The sequence below is a fragment of the Solanum tuberosum genome, unplaced genomic scaffold (genome assembly GCF_000226075.1).
Source record: "Solanum tuberosum cultivar DM 1-3 516 R44 unplaced genomic scaffold, SolTub_3.0 scf00114, whole genome shotgun sequence".
Classification (NCBI taxonomy): domain Eukaryota; kingdom Viridiplantae; phylum Streptophyta; class Magnoliopsida; order Solanales; family Solanaceae; genus Solanum; species Solanum tuberosum.
Window position 1 is genome coordinate 777,514 of NW_006239038.1, and position 24,255 is coordinate 801,768.

General features: G+C 34.1%; 3 protein-coding genes and 1 pseudogene across 5 annotated transcripts; 2 read left to right on the forward strand and 2 right to left on the reverse strand.

Annotated features, from left to right (window-relative positions):
• The first annotated feature begins 612 nt into the window (after positions 1–612).
• LOC102591461 (S-adenosylmethionine synthase 2) lies at positions 613–3,048 on the forward strand. Its single transcript, XM_006349799.2, has 2 exons — positions 613–718; positions 1,649–3,048. Exon 2 carries the CDS (start codon positions 1,659–1,661, stop codon positions 2,838–2,840), a length of 1,182 nt encoding a protein of 393 aa, XP_006349861.1. The 5' UTR covers positions 613–718; positions 1,649–1,658; the 3' UTR covers positions 2,841–3,048.
• Positions 3,049–3,600: 552 nt separating this feature from the next.
• On the reverse strand, positions 3,601–6,867 carry LOC102599390 (pentatricopeptide repeat-containing protein At3g06430, chloroplastic). The gene is made up of 2 exons (XM_006349899.2): positions 6,516–6,867; positions 3,601–5,167 (listed from the first exon to the last, which is right to left on the reverse strand). The coding sequence occupies exons 1-2, from the start codon at positions 6,864–6,866 to the stop codon at positions 4,031–4,033; spliced, it is 1,488 nt and encodes a 495-aa protein (XP_006349961.1). The 5' UTR covers position 6,867; the 3' UTR covers positions 3,601–4,030.
• A 1,019-nt stretch (positions 6,868–7,886) lies between these two features.
• LOC102591802 (pto-interacting protein 1) lies at positions 7,887–12,717 on the forward strand. 2 transcript variants are annotated; one of them, XM_006349801.2, is made up of 8 exons: positions 7,887–8,013; positions 8,493–8,591; positions 9,527–9,777; positions 9,867–9,993; positions 11,304–11,577; positions 11,772–11,904; positions 12,000–12,086; positions 12,242–12,717. In XM_006349801.2, exons 2-8 carry the CDS (start codon positions 8,510–8,512, stop codon positions 12,350–12,352), a joined length of 1,065 nt encoding a protein of 354 aa, XP_006349863.1. In that variant the 5' UTR covers positions 7,887–8,013; positions 8,493–8,509; the 3' UTR covers positions 12,353–12,717. The 2 variants fall into 2 exon arrangements, with proteins under 2 accessions (XP_006349863.1, XP_006349862.1); XM_006349800.2 differs by having other exon boundaries at positions 7,887–8,002.
• Positions 12,718–13,307: 590 nt separating this feature from the next.
• LOC102592346 (probable receptor-like protein kinase At5g18500) lies at positions 13,308–18,590 on the reverse strand (annotated as a pseudogene). Its single transcript, XR_367461.2, has 8 exons — positions 18,080–18,590; positions 15,865–16,517; positions 15,664–15,768; positions 14,884–15,006; positions 14,415–14,585; positions 14,161–14,290; positions 13,834–14,046; positions 13,308–13,757 (listed from the first exon to the last, which is right to left on the reverse strand). The product of XR_367461.2 is annotated as a probable receptor-like protein kinase At5g18500 (transcript).
• Between the last annotated feature and the right edge of the window lie 5,665 nt (positions 18,591–24,255).

Here is a 24,255-nt window from a genome sequence, read left to right on the forward strand (position 1 = left end):
TAATTTAACGTGAATTGAAATATTAATGGATACGTTAAAAAAATAAGAATATTCATTTTCAATTTGTGATGGGATATTCATATAAAATGAAAACTGTTTTACATCTTACTAAAGAAAATTTTGAGCGTACTCAAGCAAACACATATTTTACGTGATAAATCTCACGCAATTTGACAAGTCATTTAGAATTGTATATAAGTTAATTATATACATTAGCTTTACTCAAGTAAACACACGTCCTACGTGACAAATCTCACGTGATTTGATATGTATGATACGTGTATCACTTGCCATTAAAAATTATAAATAAGTTAATTATATACATTAGTTTTAATAAGTCGTAAACTTAGAACTTTCAATTATGTATTTCATTATTAAAAAAAGGTGACATATTTTATGTGATTACGTAAAACGAGTGTGAAACCGTGTCGGTTAATAATGAATGACAGGTATAGTATATAGTATAGCAGTATATATATTAGATCCACCGACGATTTATTCTCAAATTGTTAATCCAACGGTTGTCCGAAAATCGAAATTGATTGTGAGCCGTTGACTGAAAACCCGATTACCAAAAATGACCCGAAAATGAATCTAGCCCTAATTTATGACAAAGGGGGATTTCTCTCATTTTCCTATATAATCTCTTCCTTCATTTCACTTCTTCCTTGCCCTTCTCCTCCTCCTCACAATTAACTCTATTCTACTTCAATCAAAGGTCAATTTTTCTCTCTCCTCTTTCTCTCTCTATATGTATATATTATATATATATGTGTGTTGATTGATTGATTGATGATGTATAGTACTGTTTGAGTAGTTGTAATTGTTTTATATGGTATCTTGAATAAGGTTTGAGTTATCTGGTATTTGTTGTTGATGGGATATGATAGATTCGTAAAAGTAAAATTAGTTGAGAGGACAGTTTGACAGGTTACCTACTACTAGTTTTGGTAGTAGAAGGTGTGAGGTATCTCATAAAATTAAATTAAATTAAATTAGTTGAGGGGATAGCTTGACAGTTGGTAGAAGGTGGTAGTTATCTCGTAAAATTAAATTAGTTGAGGGGTCAGCTTGATAGAGTTACGTGGTATGCAAGTTGGTCTGGATATCACGGTTATTTAAAAAAAGAGTTGTTTTTTTATGGATCTGATTTAAATTTTGTGTGTATAATAATAGTACTAGTTAAAGATGTTATTTTGATGTATGTGTATGTCTTACTTGAAAAGGCTATGTTAATTTCTCTGTGTTGGTTTCAATTTTATGAGGGATTTTGATTTCAAGTTTACATTTTTCACTCGATCCAGTAATCTTTATTACTCCTTATATGGCACGGAGTTTGAGAAATTAAAGAATACTTTTGAATTGTGTGATCTTAAACTAATGATATGTAGAATGTGCTAACATGTTTTTGAAGTTTGTCGTCTTAAACATGTGACTTGGAAAGTTGGAATTAAAGAACTGTGGAAAAGTTAATTTATTTCACCTTATAGTGACTACTTACATTGTTGATGCATTATGAAACATTGTTTTTGGCCAAATTTAGTATACTCAGTTTCTCTTTGTTTTACTTATGGAGTCTATTTCCAAGGTCATTTCCGTTGTTTGAATTGGTTTTTGGTTACTGATATCATTCAATTCGTCCATGCAGATTTAGAGAAATGGAGACTTTCTTGTTCACATCTGAATCAGTCAACGAGGGACATCCCGACAAGCTCTGTGACCAGGTATCCGATGCAGTGCTTGATGCCTGTCTAGCTCAGGACCCTGAAAGCAAAGTTGCTTGTGAGACTTGTACCAAGACCAACTTGGTTATGGTCTTTGGAGAGATCACCACCAAGGCCAATATTGATTATGAGAAGATTGTACGTGACACTTGCCGGGAAATTGGATTTGTGTCCCCTGATGTTGGTTTGGATGCTGACAATTGCAGGGTCCTTGTGAACATTGAGCAGCAGAGCCCTGATATTGCTCAAGGTGTTCATGGTCATTTGACTAAGCGACCTGAGGAGATTGGTGCTGGTGACCAGGGTCACATGTTTGGCTATGCCACCGACGAGACTCCAGAGTTGATGCCCCTTAGCCATGTTCTTGCTACCAAACTTGGAGCTCGCCTTACTGAGGTCCGCAAGAATGGAACTTGCTCTTGGCTTAGACCTGATGGTAAAACCCAAGTGACTGTTGAGTACCAGAATGACAATGGTGCTATGATTCCTCTACGTGTTCACACTGTTTTGATCTCCACTCAGCATGATGAGACTGTTACCAATGATGAAATTGCTCGTGATCTCAAAGAGCATGTCATCAAGCCCGTGATCCCCGAGAAGTATCTTGATGAGAAGACCATTTTCCACCTCAACCCTTCAGGCCGTTTTGTCATTGGTGGACCTCACGGTGATGCTGGTCTCACTGGCCGTAAGATCATCATTGACACTTACGGAGGTTGGGGTGCTCATGGAGGTGGTGCTTTCTCTGGGAAGGATCCTACCAAGGTCGACAGAAGTGGAGCCTATATCGTGAGGCAAGCAGCTAAGAGCATTGTTGCCAATGGTCTTGCTAGGAGGTGCATTGTTCAGGTTTCATATGCCATCGGTGTGCCTGAACCATTGTCCGTCTTTGTGGACACTTATGGAACTGGGAAGATCCCTGACAAGGAAATTCTCAACATTGTGAAGGAGAACTTTGATTTCAGGCCCGGAATGATTTCCATTAACCTCGATCTACTGAGGGGTGGCAACGGCCGATTCTTGAAGACTGCTGCCTATGGGCATTTTGGTAGAGATGATCCTGACTTCACATGGGAAGTAGTCAAGCCTCTCAAGTGGGACAAACCTCAAGCTTAAACTGGAATATAATTGTTTCATCCCTTATGTGTCAAAGCTTACTATAGCCTGCATGTTGGCTTTTGTTTCGCCTTTTCTTTTTATTTTTTACATCTTATATTTGTTCTTTTAATGTGGTTTTAGAAATATTGTTCTAAGTTTCTTGGATAAGATAAAGTTTGAGGAATATGAAATCATGGATTGAGATATTAAATCTTGCCTTTTGTTATGTGTTTCTGTAAACATGGTAGAACTTTTCGACTAATCGTGGCTTTTGCTGTGTTCCTTACACAGCCAGCAGACTGTTCCTCACATAGCTATGAGAATCTGAGTACCAGAAGAACTATGTTTCCCCAACTGTATTTTTTTGTTTTAATATGCTTGTAGCTTTCTCTATATCTGGGATTACCTATGAAGTAGAATCTGCACGTCGAGGGTCAGCCATCAAATGCAGTTGGGTATTCCTTCTTAAGAGGACAGGACACAAACCCTTTGGCTCTTGCTAGCCAGGGAAAAACAGCCTTTCAAGAATCAATCTTTTCCTTTCTGGTCACGAGGCATCGCTTTGGAGTGTCAAAAGCTAGCATGACATGATTATGAGAACATGAAGTGTCAGGGTATGGAATCCCAGAATGAGGCTGATCCAGCTTAAATGAGATATGATAGCATCTTTATGACTAACATATTCTTGACAATACATTATCTTCATTTAGCTCCGTATTGTAATCTCTAATGAAAAATACAGCTCCATGAGCAAGAGGCTTTGCAGATACAAGAAAAATGAAGAGAAAAACTAGTACTAGGAATCCATCATAATAAACATAGTCAAAAGCTGAATTGGTATTATAACAATAAAACGCAAAAACCAAAAAGTACAAGGGCAGCAGAACCTGCTTGGAACATCGAATGTAGCATTATTGCCATAATAGCTCTCTCTATTTAGGGAAAGAAGACACACCTGATACAGAGTTAGAGAACAAACATGGCAAATACCACATGATAAAAGATTGAGTTTTACAATGATACAGTAAAAGTGCTCCATTCATGCCTTAGGCTTAGATTCACCTCCTTGTAAACTCGCTGACAAGGATAGTTACCCGCTCCAAGCAGACAGCTGAGTGATCTTATCAATCTACAGCTCTGCAGAAAACCACTAAAGAAGTAGCTTTGGCGCTCCAATGCATTGTCAAATTAAATTGCATATTTAGTTCTCAAGTAGGCATTAGCTCTAGCTTTTCTTGGCTGTCGCTGGACTCTGAGGCAGACATCATCCGTTTTTCTTGCTCTAAATCATAGACTTTGTCTGTCATACCTTCTTTTCTATATGCCTCAGCCATAACAGTGTAAGTTGTGTCATCTGGTTGGAATCCCTTATCTTTCATTCGCTTGAAAACTCTCTCCATCTCCAATAAGTCCTCTGCCTTTGCACAAGCATAAATAACAGAACTGAAAAAGGAATTGTTTTCAGGGATCTCCAACTTCCCAGCTAATTGGACAGTGCTGATCACCTTAGGAAAAAGGCCTGCATTTGCATATCCTCTAATGAGACAGCAAAAAGTCTTGGTGTCACCTTTAGCGCCTTCAGCACGCATTTGATCAAATGTGTACTCCATATGCTTTGCATCACCTATATCTGAAAACGCTTCGATGACGTTGTTGTAAGTCGATGTTGTCCAAGGAAATGAAAGTTTACGCATGTACTCCATCACCGATGACATCTTATCGTACATTCTTTTCTTCCCATAAGCACTAATAAGGATATTAAATGTTCGTGTCTCTGGCTCAATACCGAAACTACAAAACTTTTCATACCATCTCTCCATCATTTCAACTTGCCCCTTGTTGCCAAATAAGCTCAGGATTGTGTTCATTGTCCATATATCAGGTCTGCTGTCTGTGCTCTCAAGCATTCCCAAAAGCACTTTCTCCATCTCTTCATATTTCCCCGCTCTCCCGTAACCACTCAAGACTATATTTTGAGTGACAGTGTTAGGAACTATGGAACGTTCAGTCATTTGTTCATAAAGAGAGTCAACCAGATCAAATCGGGATGCATCCACACATGCCTTAATCAATATACTGTATGTATAAACATTTGGCTGACAATAAGGGAGCTCAATCATCTGTTGAAGAATCGCAAATGCCTTGTCAATTATGTTGCTTCTACAGTAAGCACCAACCAAGGCTGTATAGAATTCTGGTGTGGGTTCCAATCCCTCTTCAATCATTGTATCAAAAAGTTGTTGTGCTTGCCCTGGTTGTCCGCATCTCCCAAGAAGTACAAGAAGCTTCATATATGTACTTTCTTTCGATTGATAAAAGGGTTGTTCCTTTAGCATCTCAAATACCTAGAGGCAAAAACGCATTGTATTATCTAAACCATATGTTTGGAAGTGGGAAGAAAAACAGAAGAGAGTTAGAGACATCCAATTGGGAAATACATCAGCAATAAAAGCACCAAGGAGTTCTTATACAAAAGAAATATTCGAATGCAAGCCCAAAAAACAATGAGATGCAGTAAGATTACTTAAGAAAAGAGGTATCCGTCCATTTATCTTTGTATTTTTTGGGAATAGGGAAGTCTGAGGACAACTTATGTGCACAAAATGCAAGGTGAGCTCTTTGAAGTTTCAGAAAAGTGATACTCCGCGTTCAGGTTTTAATTTATGTTTTTGAGAGTCAAATTTATCCAAATGAGGAGCTTAAGTTACTCGGGATGCATCTGAATGAAGTGAATACTCCAGCTTTGAACAGTATCGATCAGAATGCATCACACTATCCACCAGTGTTATCAAAAACGCAGAGCACAAATATGTATGTGTAGTCCAAGATTAAAAATAACAACCATGAATAAACTCCATACACCAAGTCTCTAACTAGACTAAGAAGTCTCTTAGCATGCACCAAAACTAGTGCAAGTATAACAGAAAAAAAAGGACTCCCTCGTTCCAATGTGTTTGTCTTATTTTTTTGGCAACACTTTAATTCTAACTTCACACGTGACATGTTTCAAACCACGAAATCAAAGACTAAAACTACAACACTCAAAAATCTTCTTTATTTTTTTAATGAACTCCATATCAAGTCAAAACCAGACAAATAAATTGAAAACAGAGGGAGTATAAGTATTATACCAACATCTAACTATTCGCATCGCCTCTTCCTTTATTTCCATTATGCTTTTCTAGCTAACTCTACATGGATTTTGAGATATTAAAGTTTTTTTAAGCAAAAATCCCACATTATGCTTCAGCTCTACCTCACTCCATTCTATGTTGCTCGGACTCTTTAAAAAGGATGCCGCCCTGTATTAGATCCTTCAAAAATAACTACTTTTGAAGGATCCGACACACACCCGTCAACATTTTCGAAGAGTCCAACCAACATAGATTCCATTTGCCATCTTCAATCATCACAGCATTGCACCTATGAACTAACTTCAGCTAACCTTATATCTCAATCAACAAGAGAGCTAAAAAAAAAAGAACCTTTACAAGAAATTGAGCAGCCTTACATCATCTAACTCAGAAAATCTACACACTCAATTGCTTCCAAACACTTAACCAGATTATAACAAGGGTTTAAGAGCAAAAGGGGTTTCACAAAATTGAGCAATGCACACAAAAAACAAACAACAATATCAAAACCATCAAAATCAAAATCAAGAAACAAAAGGGGTTTTTAGCAAAAGCTAACCTCAAGAGCTTGAGCCCATTGTTTTTTCTCAATATACTCAGAAAGAGCTTCAGTAATAGTACTAACCCAAGCTGTAGCATTACTCTTTCTATCCAATTTTTTCTTAATATTCTTTATGGGTGTTCTCTTACTGTTTTTGAAACCAGATTGTTCAGTGAATCCTGGGTATTCCCCTTGTTTCCAGTGCTTTTTCTTCGGAAATGCTACTGAAGAAGAAGCACGGCAACAAATCACGGCGGTGAGTGGCCGCCGGAAGTCGAAAAGACGGCGAAATTTACCGCCGGCGGGATGAATCAGAGGAGAGGGAAAGAGAGAAGATGAAGAAGATAAAGAAACGGAATTGTTTGCCATTTTTTTCTCAATTAAACATTCATTTTTTTTTCAAATATATCATGATATATATAAATATAAGATATTGTAAAAAATATATATTATTTTTTCATTTTTCCGTTCGAGTTCAATATCTATATTAAGATCCTCATTAATTCTACTTTGAATTCGAATGCTTAAGAACTATTTAGGAGGAAATAACTCTAATATAATTATTTTCATACTCGAACTCAAAATCTGTGATTTAATATGTGTTTTTGTTTGTATTAATGTAGGATTTATGTTTCATTTAATGTTTTTTACTAATTTTTTTGTTATAAATTCATTTTTAAGTTTGTTTTTACTTGTTGAAAACTTTGTATATAAACAAAGTCATTCAAATTATTCTCACTTACAAAAATAACTCTTCAATCTTTCATTAGCAACTAATATTTTTTTTGAAAAGAAAAAAAACTCTTTGTAACTTATGAGTTCTTGATTAACCACTCTATAAAACTCATTTTTAAATTTTAAAGATCATTTCTTATCACGATTTAACCTATTCTACACTAATACAATATGTTACATCATATTTTTCAAAAAAATATCTTTTATATGTACTTAATTAATCAATTTTATTCCTCTTCTATCTATATTTGATTATTCTTTTTACTTATTCAAAAATACTTATTTTCTTCTAAAAACTTGACTGAATACCTCAAATATCTAAATAAGATATTTTTTCAATAAATTAATCTTATGGCTAACATAAAAAAATGGAAGAGAAAGTGTTATTCCATTCCGTATGTACAGAAAACAGTGTGTACACACACTTTTTATCATTCATGTCAGTGCATGTGTATAGAAAGAGCAAGTCAAGGCCTAAAGGGTGGATGACAGAGACGCAACAACTAAGCCTAAACTATTTTCTCCCCTCATTCATTTTACTTGTAACATTTATCTTTTTAAAAAATTAAATTATATATAATATATATTTTAAATTAATTAAATTGACTTTCGAGAGCATAAGTGAGCTGAGGAAATTCTATTTATGACTAATAAAACCTATAATAAATATCACTTTTGTCTTTGCGTATTGATTTGAGTTTTTTGATTATTCTCTTTCCTTTTGTTGCTCTTTCAGTTCACAGATCAAAACCCTCCACACTTTCAAGAAGGTTAGAATCTTGGAAGAACTTCTAATTTTAAAGCCCCTTTTTACTTTTTTGGGAAATTTGGGGTTGTTTAGCTCATTTTCTGTAATTTTGTGTCTATATCAATCATGGGGTTGTTCTAATTTTTCAGTTTTGTGGAAAAAAATGTAACCCCAGTTGAAAAGATTGTTCCTTTTTCAGTTACAAGTTTCAAGAAAAGAAAAAGGATTGTTTTTTTTTTGTTTTTTCAAGATTATTTGCTGTGATTACACTTGGTATGTTGTTGTTGTGAGATTTTGTTAGAGTATGTGGATGTTATAATGTTTCTTGCTTTTACTAAATGTTTCTCTTTTTTTTTTGTGATGTCATTAGCTTTTACTGCACAGCTTTATTGTGGATCAATAAGAATCTGGAAATGTGTGGTTGTTGTTATACTGCTGTTTAGTGGTGTTGTTTCCTTGTTTTGAGACAATTTTTGTGATTTTTTGACTGTTTGAGTTGTTGTATTTTGTAGATTTTGTTGATTGAGCTATGAGCTGCTTCAGTTGTTGTGATGATGATGATATGCACAGAGCTGCTGATAATGGGCCATTCATGGCACACAATTCAGCAGGTTAGTTTCCTCCTTATACTGGGAATCTCTTTCGATTGTTTTCTTTCCGTTTTCTGGGAAATGGGATCCAACTATAGAAGATTGATATAGCTAAACAAACTAGTTTGTGGTTGAGGCATAGCAGTAGTAGTTGTTGTTAGTTTTGGGTAAGGGAAAGGTTAGGGGAGTGGAATTTGATTTCAGGACTTCTAGGCTTATGGTGAATACTTGAGCATTCTGGGTATCTATTTTGATTCTTTTTATTGTTTTCTGGGGAATGGATCCAAATAGAGTGGAATGAATATAGACGATTGATATAGCTAAACAAACTAGTTTGTGGTTGAGGCATAGCAGTAGTAGTTGTTGTTAGTTTTGGGTAAGGGAAAGGTTAGGGGAGTGGAATTTGATTTCAGGACTTCTAGGCTTATGGTGAATACTTGAGCATTCTGGGTATCTATTTTGATTCTTTTTATTGTTTTCTGGGGAATGGATCCAAATAGAGTGGAATGAATATAGACGATTGATATAGCTAAACAAACTAGTTTGTGGTTGAGGCATAGTAGTAGTTGCTGTTAGTTAGTTTTGGGTAAGGGAAAGGTTAGGGGAGTGGAATTTGATTTCAGGACTATTAGGCTTATGGTGACTACTTGAGCATTCCGAATGGATTTTGTTGTTGAAATATAAGAAATTCATGGAACTCCTAACTGCGGTATCAGTAAATTGGAAGCTCAAACATTTATTATGCTTGTATTTGACGTTTTCGTGGTCAGTTCTGGTTGGAGCCTTGTAAATTGATAAATGATCAAGTAAAAAGTTCAAGTCTTTCGTTGATTGCTTTGGGTTTCACCTATCATTTTGGACTCTTTTCTTCATCTAATGTCATGCTTTTGTTCAACACTTCTTTTTATTCATAATTTTCTATTTCAATCCACCCTAACTGGAGAACCTTTCTATAGGCAACAATGGAGGTCAGCATGCCACAGAAAGTGCACAAAGAGAGACACAGACTGTGAATATCCAGCCCATTGCTGTCCCTTCCATTGCTGTTGATGAGTTAAAGGATATCACTGACAACTTTGGTTCAAAAGCATTGATAGGCGAGGGATCATATGGAAGGGTATACCATGGTGTCTTGAAAAGTGGACGTGCTGCAGCCATTAAAAAATTAGACTCGAGTAAGCAGCCTGATCGAGAATTTTTAGCTCAGGTTAGCTCCACCCTATTATCTTTCATTTGACTATGTTATATTGCACATAACCTTTGTAACCTTGCTGGATATGATGCATGCAATTGCAGGTCTCAATGGTCTCAAGACTAAAAGATGATAATGTGGTTGAATTACTCGGTTATTGTGTGGATGGCGGTTTTCGTGTGCTAGCCTATGAGTATGCCCCGAATGGATCTCTTCATGACATCCTTCATGGTATGTGAACTATGCTATTGTCCGTACTGGAACCAAATCTTAATCTTATCCTTCTCATTAGTACTAAAACCTGTTGAGTCATCCATAATTCTTTGTGCATTTGGTTCCTCAAGCCATGATGAGTCAATTTTTAGCAAATTAAAAGAACCTGTCTCCGCAGCTTGTGTTCGGAAATTATTGTTATTCTATCCAACTATGTCAAAGTACATTTCAGACTCCACTTTAAGAACTTCATTAATGCACCATGCAGTCAATGGCCCCTTAACTAGTGGGGTCAATACTGCTTCATCCCAAATTCTGAAGCTCCTTTCTAATGCATTCTCTGACATGAAAAATGCCACAACTAAGAGTAAGTTTGCACCTAGATATCTCCATACGACCTTGCTTATTAAGAACCCATCAAATTCTTTTTCTTCTTTTCGCTTTTTGTTGTATATAATTCTCTCTGTAAAATATACTCCATTCAATTCCCATTTAACATGGTTTGAATAAACACTCAAAATTAAGAAATTAGTTAGATTTCATATTCTGTTGATGATAATATATAAAAAAAAAAGTATGTGAAATTGTTAAGAGGAAAAGTATGTGTAATTGCTTTAAATTCAACTGGTAAATCGGATTGATCAAAGTCCAAAAGCTGTATAGAATGCTATGACTTGTAGATTTGTGTTACACATTGGGGCCTCACAGAATGGAATGTATATGCTAAGTTAGGATAGAAGTATACAAGGTACCTAAATTTAGAATATTGCACCACAAGGTATGTATTCCAATGATAATGCACACAAAAAAATCCCACAAGGGACTTTGATCCCTGATTTCATTTATAGACGGTGACGTTGCTGTTATGCAAAGGGAAAAATTTATTAGCAATTTAGCATGTTGTATGTCAGTTGAACATTCAGTGAACCAGGATTTTATTTCGGTCCTTATTCATTTCATCTGTATTTTGCTATTTCTGGTATCTTTATGGATGTCTATTTTCTTCTGTATGTATAGCCAATTTGATTGAAGAGAATTGGAACTTCCCGTTGATATTTATTTTTTCTGTGCATGGCCAATCATGCTTTCTTTACAAGCTTTTTTAACAACTCTTGATGGTGGTAGTCTCAGCAAGTAAATGTGTTAATGTGTATCATGGCTACTGCTAAAACGTCGTTATGGGTGCGTATTATGAGGATGGATAAAGATAATGTCAATCTTAGAGTGCTTGGACTGGGAATTATACTTTTGGCTGCTCTCTTCAGTTTTTCTATAACATATTTTGTTATTTGCTGCAAAATGCATAATTTTCCAGTTTGTGATTGCAGGAAGAAAAGGTGTGAAAGGTGCACAGCCAGGTCCAGTATTGTCATGGGCTCAACGAGTTAAAATTGCGGTTGGGGCTGCAAAAGGACTGGAGTACTTGCATGAAAAAGCGCAGCCTCATATCATTCATCGTGATATTAAGTCTAGCAACATTTTACTCTTTGATGATGATGTTGCTAAGATCGCAGATTTTGATTTATCGAATCAAGCCCCTGATATGGCAGCACGTCTTCATTCCACACGTGTTCTTGGGACCTTTGGTTATCATGCACCAGAGTGAGTCCCTTTCTGAATGTATAATACAAATAAGCACATGCTTGGTTAACATATTCTTAGCTGATCTTCCCCATGACTAATCTAATATTCAACTGAAAGCAATGTTAGGCTTTAAGCTCATATTTCCAAAGTCATGCCTGATTATAGTTCACTTTAATCTGATGACCTACCCCACCATCACTTTTGAGTTGCAGATATGCAATGACTGGTCAGTTGAGTTCAAAGAGTGATGTTTATAGCTTTGGCGTTGTGCTCCTGGAACTACTTACTGGCCGTAAACCTGTTGACCATACATTGCCACGTGGGCAACAAAGTCTTGTAACTTGGGTATAGCCTTCTAGATTCTCAAATGCTTTATCTAATTCACCAGTATTGGATAATTCTCTTGATTTGTAAGCGATGTTATTCACTGTTGTAAACAGGCAACACCAAGACTTAGTGAAGATAAAGTGAAGCAGTGTGTTGATGCTAGACTAAATACAGATTACCCTCCGAAGGCAATTGCAAAGGTACGTGCACTCAAAACGAACGTCCCCTCAAGTATGTTAATTAGTAACCAAAATGACGTCTGAATAAGTGTAAAGATCAAATGTTTCATTATATTCAATCATTTCGGCTTGATTTTCATCAGCTCCATTTTCTTACATCTGCCATGCTGAAACAGATGGCTGCAGTTGCTGCCTTGTGTGTGCAATATGAAGCTGACTTCCGGCCAAACATGAGCATTGTTGTAAAGGCTCTGCAGCCTCTGTTGCCTCGACCTGTACCAAGTTAAACATCAAGCTTGTGAATTTTCTCCTTACCCCTGCCTTTACGTCATGAAATGAGAAAGATTGATATTGACATTGACATTGACATTGGTACGAGTCACAAGAGGATCGTGTATACGTGATACTGGTGCTCACCTGGACAACTACTCCACAACAATGTCACCTCCACCCCCCTTTTTTTTCTTCCTGTCGATTGAATGCCAAAGAAATTGTATATTCGCTGTAATGGAAATTGCTTTGCAGATTGATTTTCATGGATTTGTGTTGAGATTTTGAAATTCTACCAAGCCACAGTTATATTAGTAGATTGTAGAAGTTGTAGTTTTTGTTGTTACTGCTTTCATTTCCATATTCCCTTTTTCAAATTGTAGCTTTTGTATCAAAAACATCTCTATCTCTACGAGGTAGGGGTAAGGATTGTGTACACTCTACCCTCCTTGATCCCACCATTGTAGTTTGGCTTTGGCCTACAATGGGTTCCTCTTGAACTGCATTTCATTTCTTGGAAAGACAATTAGAGTCTATTGATGCTGAGATTATACTTGCCATCCAACTTGCAATGATGTTTGGTATGAAAAGGCCACAAAGTTTGCAGGAATATTTTACCATTGGCAAGAAGAAAGGTAACAACATTTATGAAATAGGAAAAGTTTCATTGTCATCCCACAAGTTTTTGTTTAGTGGAAAGAGTTCAACTCGTCTTTCGAAAACAACCTCCCTACCTCCACAAAGAGGGATTTCACTGGGTATGTTGTTGGAAAGAGTGTAACATGTGATGTGCAGATTATACACTTTTAAACTTTGTTGCAAACAAAAGCCTATTTAAGCCAAGAAAGGTAGAGGAACAAATCCATTGTTTATCGAGTTTCGAACCATGCACCAGTACATTTTCCATAAGCATTGTTTCTTTTGCAACAATTCTTGAACATTCATCAAGTGCTGAAGTTATTACAGCCCAAGAAAATAGAACAAAAACTAATGGTTTTCTTCATAAACAATCACAAATGAAACCTTTTACATCTCTTTTGCTGAAAGGGCATGTCAAGTTGTCAACTATCTATACATTACCCATATCTGTAAAGAACAGAGTCAAAAATGAGGAATTTTTATATACCAACTCAGTGACTCTGACTTTCATACACACAAAAAATGATTATCTCAAACATCTACTACCATACTGTAAGACATACCAAATGGAAGAAAATACATATATGTATGTATATGGCTCTTTTTTGTGCCATTCCAATCATTTCAGCTCACTGTAACTTTTGTAGTTCAAGTTTATGCATTTGTTCGATGATCGCTTCTAGTTTTCGTCATCAAAATTGGTCTATCACTGCTATCTGTAGACTTCCGATTATGAGATTCTGTTTCTACAGCACCTGCCTGATTCTTTCTCCGTCTTCGTCCCTGGAAGACCAACAAGTTAAGATTATACACAACTTTCCAACCAAATAACTAAGAAAATCTTTGGATAGTATATCACCTCTCGTGGTATCGGATATTCCTCAGATTCAAGCATTCGAACGACTTGACTCATTGTTGGCCTCTTATCAGAATCTGGATCAAGACATCTTAAAGTAGTCAGTAGAGCTCGTTTAAGGGCGGTTGTGGAAGGCTTTGTTTCGATTGTTGGATCAACTACTTCCTCCGAGCGTTTGCTGCCAACCATCATCTTGAGCCAGTCAACAAGATTCACCTGTATACACCAAATAAATAGCATATCAGCACAACAATTACAATGGTTGATGAAGTTGCTGAAAACCATGGAGATCAATGTTTAAATACTAATAATAACATTGGAAGAGCATACCTCGGGAGCAGGGCGACCATAATCCACAGGATCTCTTCCAGTGATGGCTTCCAGAAGCACAACACCGTAGCTGTACACATCACTCTTTTCATTCAGGAGACCACTATTTGCATACTCAGGAGCTACATATCTGTTGTGAGGAAGTTGGCCAAACATAGGGAAGCGTTTAGTGATGACTAAAGAAGGATATTCGACTAACACGAGGTGTAGAAAGAGAATAAGCTCATCCAAGATAGCTCTATAAATGTACTTACCCGAAGGTGCCCATAACTCTGGTTGTAATGTGACTCTTCCCTGCACCTAGCAACTTGGCCAGGCCAAAATCAGAAATTTTTGCATTGAAGTCATCATCTATCAATATGTTGCTTGACTTGATGTCACGATGCACCACCTTGGGCTCAATTGCCTCGTGTAAATATGCAAGACTACAAGTATAAAAAAACATTAATAAGAGAACCAAAAAAAAGTACTCCTTCCATCCCAATTCAAGTGTCTTACTTTCCTTTTTAACCCGTCCCAAAAACAATGCCTCTTTCTATATTTAGTAAGTTTTCCAATTCCAACATTCTACATGGAACATTAAGACCACAGGATTTAAAGATTCAAAAGTCTCCCTTTGGTTCCAAACTCCGTGCTCAGTCAAACTAAGACACCTAAATTGGAACGGTGGGACTTGGGAGTATGAGATAGTAAATGCTAAGTTGAAAATAGAAGAAAACTCACGCTTTAGCAGTGCCAAGGAGAATCTTCATCCGTGCTTCCCATGTAAGATATCCGTGTTGTTGCATAGCTCCATGTAGCCACTGCTCTAAATTCCCATTGTTTACGCACTCATAAACCAGTAACCTGAATAAAACAAGGATCACCATACAAAGTGGCGTCTGAAGTGTTAATACTGAAAAACTATCTCCACTTATTGACACAAGATAAAATATGTCTCTTAGCAACATGAAGAAAAGAGTACCAGAAGCCTTTCTCTTTTCATGTTGTACTAAAGAAGGTAAGCCTAGCATATTTGCCAAAACTAAAGAATATAATCCAACATCAGCCGCGAGAGAGGATGGTGGAATATCGATTTTCCTATTCCATAATATCACATGAAAAACTTATCCTTTCCTTCCTTATTTCCTACTCTAGGAGATGACGATTGAATCTCAAGCTTCAACAAAAAAGTGCAGTTACATTGCTAGATAGTACTCCCTCCGTTTCAATTTGTTTGTTGTACTTTCCTTTTTAATCCGTTTAAAAAGAATGTCTCTTTTCCTTTTTGGCAACTCTTTAATTTCAACTTTATACGTGGCATGTTTAAGACCACAAGATTAAAGGATATTTTGGTACATTCTATATATCTTTAATTTAAGACCAGGAGATTCACAAGTTCTCTTTACTTTCTTATACTCGGTGCCAAGTCAAAACCAGACAAATAAATTGAAACAAAGGGAGTAAGTTACTGCTGCCTATATGATGTAATGAAGAGAAACGAAAGAGTTTTAAAAAGTGTACCTGTGAGTTCCTTCAATACAGTAGCCCAAAAGTCTAACCAAATTCTTATGTCGGACATGACCGATGGCCTCAACTTCCACTTGAAATTCTTTCTCTGCTTGTCCTCTATAGATGAAGGACCCCATAAGTCAAATATTTTTATATATATGCAAGTGAGGAGACAAATTATTGAAGTAACAATAGAAGACTATCGAAACTTACAGATTATTCAATAGTTTTTTAACAGCAACTTCAGTTCCGTTAATCAGCTGTCCCCGGTAAACAATGCCATAACCACCCTCTCCAATGATGTTACCCTTAGCTATCTTGTTGGTTGCAGTTTCAAGGTCCCTCAGAGTAAACCAATGGCCCCCAACCTAGGTGAGAGAACTCAGGCAAACCAGAGAGAGGGGACGGGACATTCGCAGGATGTGAAGGATGATTTACTGTTCCGGCAACTCCCTTTTCCCCGGACTCAAATGTTCTGTCTTTGTCTAAATAATTAAATGAGCCTGATTGACTATTAATGTCAAAATCTTTCATCTTGTCAATATTTGAATGTGCCAAAAGCTTATCGGAATCTTTCTCACAGTATGTGTCTTGAAATGCAAGGGGATTCCTATAGTGGCTCCCATAGTTGCTTGCTGAGTTTTGATCAACTCTTATTTCTTTGCACACAGAAGGAATTTTGCTTATGGGTAGTGTATCATGAGATTTTCTTGATTTTTTACGAGAAGAACAAAACGGCAGCAGCAAAAGAATTACCACAATAAAAAGTCCAACAAAGATGGCTAATAAAACCCACACCTTGAGATGAAATATATGAGTTTTCTTAGACAGTTCGAAATTAAGGTCAGATGCCATCTTATTGAAACCTGCAAACTCGAAGATATGAAAATCAAAAACCAAAAAAGAAGAAGAAAAACATAAAGGCAAACAGCTCCAAATTGAACTAGCATTCATGCATTTCAATCAACTATGCCTCAATTTCCAACATATTTGGTTCTATTCGGCCTATTTCGTTCATATACTAGTATATAATTAGTCTTTTAAGGTAAACTCAAGATCTTCTTGACTAGAGGTTCTCAAAATATCACACTTATTCCTATACTAACAACCAGACTAATATACAAAGCCATTTAAATGTAACAACAACCAGTCTTTAATCACAAGTAGTTGGCATTGCCTATCATGTATCTTATACTCCCTCCGTTACAATTTGTTTGATCTACTTTCATTTTTAGTTCATTTAAAAAAGAATGACCGTTTCCTTTTTTAGCAACTCTTTAATATCAAGTCTCCACGCAACATGTTTAAGACCACAAAATTAAAGGGCATTTTGATACATTTGACATATTTTTAATTTTAAACCACAAGATTCAAAAGTCTTCTTTACTTTTTTAAGCTCCGTGCCAAGTCAAAATAGGTCAAACAAATAGAAACGGAGGGAGTATTTGTTCATCTAAAAAGGAAACTTTAACTACCCTAATGTATGTGTAGAACTTCATTAACAGGCAGTAAATCAGGAGACGATCAAAGTTTCAGACACACCAGCAGAGGAAATGCATTCAATAAATAGATCTCCATTTAATTACCCGATAACTACTAACTCGTAGGAAGTAAATAAGAGGAGGGCACGAGGTCAATCAATCAACTATCTTTGAATCCAAAATTATTTGAAAGCTGCTATATGTATCCTCTGTATCAATTCCAGTACATAGAGGATTCTCACTATAGTTAGATTATGTTTACACTGACATCAATATGCCACATCGGTTTTTACAAGCTCGGACAAAGGCAGAGTTATGAGAGAAAAAGAGCATGATGTTAATTCCATTTAGGAAGCAGAAAGAAATATTATACTTAACTGAATAGGAAATAAGACCAACTTCAGGAAAAGATTCAAACTTCCAATGCTAAATCAAGTGTTCAAGCTCACAGAAACACATAAATGTACAAAAGATTCAAACTTTCAATGCCAAATTAAATGCTAAAGCTCACATAGACACATAAAATGTACAAGAGATTCAAACTTCCAATGCTAAATCAAGTGTTCAAACTCACAGAATCACATCAAATGCACAAAAGACTCAAACTTCCAATGCTAAGACACAAAATATGTTCAAAAATTCAATCTTTACACTACCATAAATATACCACAAAGGTAGGTAAGGATTATTACAATAAATGCATGCAGATTATATAGTTCTTCAATGTAGAAGAAATCAAAGTCAAAGATTCAAACTTTCAATGCTAAATCAAGTGTTCAAGCTCACAAAATCACATTAATTGTACAAAAGATTCAAACTTTCAATGCTAAATCAAGTCTTCAACCTCACAAAATCACATTAAATGTACAAAAGATTCAATCTTTCAATGCTAAATCAAGTATTCAAGCTCAAGCAACACATTAAATGTACAAAAGATTAAATTTTACCTATTTATGATGAGATCCCACAAGTAGAAGTAAGCCTCTACCAACACTACACACAACCTCTACTCACTACAATGAAGAAAAATCCAAACCCCAGATCTCTTATACTCCTAAAATCCCCAAACCCCATTTGGGAAATGAAGCCATTTTCAAATCAAGAATCCCATTTCTCAAATATGCAAAAATACCAAGAAAACAAAAAAAGGACCCTTTTAGAAATGGGAAAATAGACCTTCCTTAATTGAAGCATATGCCTAAAGGAAACCTTCCTTTGAAGTAAAAGGCAAAGAGAAATCTCAACAAAGAAAACATGAAATCTTGGGATGGAAATGTGGGGTTATTATCAGTGTTTGGTAATGCTTTGCTATGCAGTAAAATAGAAGCATGAAAAAAGAAAAGTTAGTTTTTTGGCTCAAAATGATTTTGAAATTGAGTCTACTAATGAATGTGATTGATTATCAAGAATCTCTCAAATTAATACTGGAGACAAAGTAATTGGAGTACCAGACTTGCAGTGCTCTGCAAATGCAGCTTCCTGTCTCTTGGGATATATATATTAGTAGTATTATAATGGTTCTCCGTCCCAATTTACGTGATATCGTTACTTTCGAAATTTATGGTCTAAAACAAAAAATTTAAATAATTTGTGTTGTTATAAATCATATCTGTCCAATCTAAGTCTCTTATTTTCTTTTATGGTTTATCTAAAAAAAAGTGTTTCTTTCCGTCTTTAGTAAGTTTTCTAATTTTTACGTACAAAATGGCAGGTTTAAATTTAATTTTTTTTATTTTATTTTAAATTTTTTATATCGGATTAAACTAAGATACTTAAATTGGGACGGAGAGAGTAATAATGAATAATTGGCTAGTGAGTCAAACATAAAATAAAGTTGATGTAGTTACAAATATTATTAAGAAAAGAAAAGAGGGTTAGTGGGTATTAATAATTAAAATTAGATGTAATGAAGAGTGGAAAGGGACAGGCAATGACGCAATTTGAATGAAATTTATTGAGACACATTATTATTATTATGATAATAATAATAATAATAATAATATAATTACACTTTTGATCCCTCAAAATAGTGTTGAGTTATGGCTTTGGTCTTTATAATATTAAACTTAGGTTCATTTAATCTTCAACTAATTGAAATATGTGTTTCTTCACTTTATATAAGGATTATATAATTATAATATATGTCATATCTAGAGTAGTTGTAGAATTATATCACCCATAGATATAGAGTAATCACATAATTTAATATAATATATAGATAATTACTAATAGTTTAGCATTTAATAATTTGAAAAGATTCATAATGGATAGCTAATTTTAGAATGAATTTATCTTATATTCGTTGGAATAAAATTGCTGAATAAATTATTTTCGAATTGTATGTAATTTTTATCCCATATGCAAACAACGAACTGACATCACCGCAATTCGAACATTTCATCTGAACATTCAATCGATAGGAGCGAGTGATGTCCAAAAGATTAGGATATAATCAACACAACCTAATGGCTCGCCCTTACTAGAAATTCCTCGTTAAAGACTAATAATAAATCTCGAAATAACTTATTTTCCGATCAAACTGCCCCTTATAGTTAATGTCCTTATAAGTAGGTAGTACTATAAACAATGGACACACCCAGGCCTTCTCAACTGTCAATCACTTTGATTTCTTAAAAAAATCATGAAAATTGTGAATTTCCATATTTGCATTTATTAATTATTTTGATTGTTTAAATGTGGGGTTAGCAAGTCAAAAAAGAAAATATAAATAAGACTTGGACGGTTGTTGAATGTCTTTTTAGAAAAAATATTATATGTCGACCAAATTTAATATTTTGACGGTGGCAATACCAATCTATTTTATGACTATTATTTAAAACTAAAGTATTTGTCAATTTATAAATTATAAAATTATGATAAAATTAATTAACAAATTCTCATATCGTGTTTATTTATATTTGTTGTAGAAATAATTGTCTATTCAATGGCGAAAGTATTATGTTGAACTAACACTCACTACAACAAAGATCTTTAGCGATAATTAATTAATGAAAATAGCCCAATAGCCTCTAAATATGTATTTTTAACGACAATTAACACTCTTTGTATATGTCCATAAAGCCTTTAGCAACACTGAATCTAATGACATTTAACTAATGCCGGTCAAGACTTTAGCACTCTTTATTAATGTGTCTATTTATTGCCGCTTAAAGTTATTTTTGTTGTTGTGACCAACACTGACACTGAAAAACGAAAGATAAGAAAGTGGTCAGATTAGATTTATGTCAATAATAAGTTAGAAAAATACACGCGCATGAATCAACAACGAATAACACTTCAAAAAATTTAACAATTTATTCGCAATTACTATCACAAGAAAATCTCATGGTCACAAATGAATACTGTAGTGGTTGTTACTAATGCATTGTACACATAAAATCTGATTATGTCCTATGGAAGGTGATGACTGTCCCCATAACCCCCTCTGGGCGAAGTCAGGTAAGATTCAGATGATTTATTCGAATCACCTTCAATAAAAAAGAATATAATATTATTTATATATGATTAAAATTATTTTTTGATATATATAATAGATGTTGAATTTTAATTGATTTCACTTATTTTGTGTTTTCAATGAAAATTCTAATTCCGTCGCTGCTACTCGATATGTCTTAACAATATCATATATATTGGAGATCTCTATATATTAATGGTTTGTTGTGAAGATAAGCTTTTTAGGTATTGATTTGGTAGGTGGGAGTCATAAAAGTATAATGTACCATTCGTGTTGTGGGTCACCAATGTACATTTCTATGAAGGTTGCAATTATTAATAATAATAATAATTATGTATATTTTATAAGATTAATAAGGACGAATTTAAAATTTGTGAACAGTTTCAACGATTTCTTGCTTGTCACCAAACTTACAACTTATTTATGATATTAGGTACAACATGAATAACATCATATTTAGTATAATTTCATGAGTAGATCTAGAAAGAGTCGGATATATACATATTTTATATTTATCTTTGTAAAATAAAGGGTTGTTTTCGATAGATCCGTGACTCAAAAGAAAAATTTGTGAAACAAATTTACAAGATTAATATGATAACAAAACAGCAACATACAAAGTAAATTAAGCAACATGTAGTAATACGCAATAAAGAATAAGTGATAACATGACTACTAATTAATAACCTCCGACCTCTTCCCACACATAGTGTGTCGCCCTCAGTTACTTACTATCCCTATTCTCGATCTCGCTCCAAACCTTCCTATATAGGGTTATGTTCATAGTAAACTAAAGTTATGGACTTATGACATGTCTTATCTAATTACCCAACCCCAAATCCCTACGTCTCCAACCCCAATTATTTCTCGAGTGTACCTCTATCTTTTTTGACTCCTGAAGGTAACCTATCGCACCTTCTTATCGGCGCTCATGTTCCAAACTACATTCTGTTTTTCAAAGATGTACAATTTCTACAGTGTGTAGAATTGAGAATTTTCTTGAATATAAGACTATAGTCTTAAATGTGTTATTTGGTGTCTATTTCATTTTCGACCAGGCAGGAAAAAGTTGCCGCAAAATTTGAACACTTACTAGTCTAATATTATGTGTCAATAATTAATAATTATGTTTCAGTCGCGAACAAGTTGAAATTAGTCATACGAACAAAAAATACTTATATATAGTTTGTATCGTTTCATGTAATAATCTTATGTTTGTTCAATATTCTTCAAAGCAAGTGTTTATAACGTACACTAGAAATTTTTACTATATTTTATACTGATATAAAATTTTTGATAAGACTAAAACATTTTTTAAAATATCGAACCTAACGTAAATATACTAACATGAAACTAAACCCTTGTTAATTTGATTGATTATATACATTTGTTTCTTTCATGATGGTTCTTAATAGGTTTACAACAAAAACTAATGTAATTTTAAGTTGATTTTATCACTTTTAACCATTATAAGTTACCCTAACAAACTGATGCATTTGGAGTTTAATTTGGAGATCGACTTCAGACATGACTGAATTTTCACAAGCGATTTTTCCAATTTTATCATCTATGTATGTTATTTGCACCTTCTATCGATTGTGACAGTTTTTTTAAAATCTTGTCTAATTTTATATAACCGCGATGAATATACCTCTTAATATATTTATAAATATTTTAATATTCTACATACACCTACTGATTATGTTTTATATTCATCACTTATATATTATGTAATATTCTTCATTATGAGATTGGGTTTTGTTGACTAATGAAAAGACAAGGGACCCAATAACTTAGCTATCAATTAACCATATTTGATAACATACCATTAGCATTATTAATTTTATAGTATTAGCATTATTAATTTTATTTTGTCCTTTTTCATTAGGATTAGACCAAATTCAACCACATAAACATAATTAAACAACCAATCATGTGCTCAATTGCTACTTTAAATTGTATTAGAATTATTAATTTTATTTTGTCCTTTTTCATTAGGATTAGACCAAATTCAACCACATAAACATAATTAAACAACCAATCATGTGCTCAATTGCTACTTTAAATTGTATTAGAATTATTAATTTTATTTTGTCCTTTTTCATTAGGATTAGACCAAATTCAACCACATAAACATAATTAAACAACCAATCATGTGCTCAATTGCTACTTTCAAGATACGAGATCCTATCCATCCTATATCGCGATCTTTGATAGTCTAACTGATTAAATTTTAGCAACAATTTTCGAGTAATCCCTCCAAATATTTTAAATTTTGAAAGCAAAAGCTAGCATAGGAGTATAATAAACGTAACATGATCATATGATTATATGAAAATGAAAAGTCAAAAACCATATAGTATAAAGAAAAAAAATGAAATGATTAAAAACATCTCAGCCTACTTCGACCAAATCAAGATTGATCAAATATGTTAAATCTTTCGTGTTTGGGACAATAGCTATAGAACTAGTATGTGATGTTCCTTTTAATAGTTTTTTTGTTTATATATATAATAAAAAATAACATTGGTATCCGAGTCAACATACTTCAACTACTCCATTTTATCTGTTATCTTCTATCAACATGAGTACCAAATAATTCTACTCATCCAAACTTAAATTTGAGAAGTTAACCGATGTTTGTGCAAGTGAAAAGTACCAAGAACCCGATAAAATAGTCGAAGTGCATGTAAGCACATTCAATTACCGCCATTATGAGTACCAGATAATTCTACTCATCCAAACTTAAATCTGAGAAGTTAACCGATGTTTGTGCAAGTAGAAAGTACTCGATAAAATAGTCAAAGTGCATGTAAGCACATTCAAATACCGCCATTATGAAAAATAAACACTCATTAAGTTTGTTATTGTCATTAATGAATAACGAGAGTGACAATTCTATAAATCCACATACTTTAAATTCTGAATCCATCTGTGTCCCAAGCGTCATGCTCAGAGGGTCTTATCTGTAGTTTCAAGTTATCGAAGGGGTAGTGATGACAAATGGGCGGGTTGGGTCAAATTTGGGCGGGTTGAAAATGGGTAATAATTCAACCCGCCCGTATTTGATATGGGTAAAAATCGATTGGGTAAAATACTAGTTTACCCATATTTTCATGAGTAAATAGTACTCTACTTAAGAATTCAACATGGAGAAAATATTTTAGTCTTTTTTTTAGATGAAAAATGTTGAAAATGCTTCATTTAGTTTTATTATATCATAAAAGTAAAAAAAATCCTATAACTTTTCAATATAAAATAAATTTATATAATAACAAGGGAACATATTTTTAATTTCAAAATAAATGAATATTTGCATTTTAGAACAAAAACATGCTTAATGCACTTTAAACAATGTCAATACTAGTACATGATTTGCTTATTTTACACTATTATTTATTATCCAATATAAAATTAAACAAATAAAAAAATATAATTATAATTAACAAAAGAAATGTACATTTAAAATATATATTTTTGGAGGGCCAAAGACTTCACCTTTTCAATTATAGAGAAAAATAATTAATTTTATTGAAGAACATAAAAAGGAAGAGAAGTTACAATATTTTGGTGATATCATGAATTTTGAGTAAATAAAAGTTAGAAGCTTAACCCATTTGGCTAATCCATATTTTACCCACATTTTTA

Coding starts and splice junctions, on each gene's coding strand:
- LOC102591461 (XM_006349799.2), top strand. CDS start 1,659: ATGGAGACTTTCTTGTTCACATCTGAATCAGTCAACGAGGGACATCCC.
- LOC102599390 (XM_006349899.2), bottom strand. CDS start 6,866: ATGGCAAACAATTCCGTTTCTTTATCTTCTTCATCTTCTCTCTTTCCC. Junction 5,168..6,515: donor AATGGGCTCAAGCTCTTGAG/GTTAGCTTTTGC, acceptor TTTTGCCTCTAG/GTATTTGAGATGCTAAAGGA.
- LOC102591802 (XM_006349801.2), top strand. CDS start 8,510: ATGAGCTGCTTCAGTTGTTGTGATGATGATGATATGCACAGAGCTGCT. Junction 9,994..11,303: donor TCTTCATGACATCCTTCATG/GTATGTGAACTA, acceptor TTGTGATTGCAG/GAAGAAAAGGTGTGAAAGGT. Junction 11,578..11,771: donor TTTGGTTATCATGCACCAGA/GTGAGTCCCTTT, acceptor TTTGAGTTGCAG/ATATGCAATGACTGGTCAGT.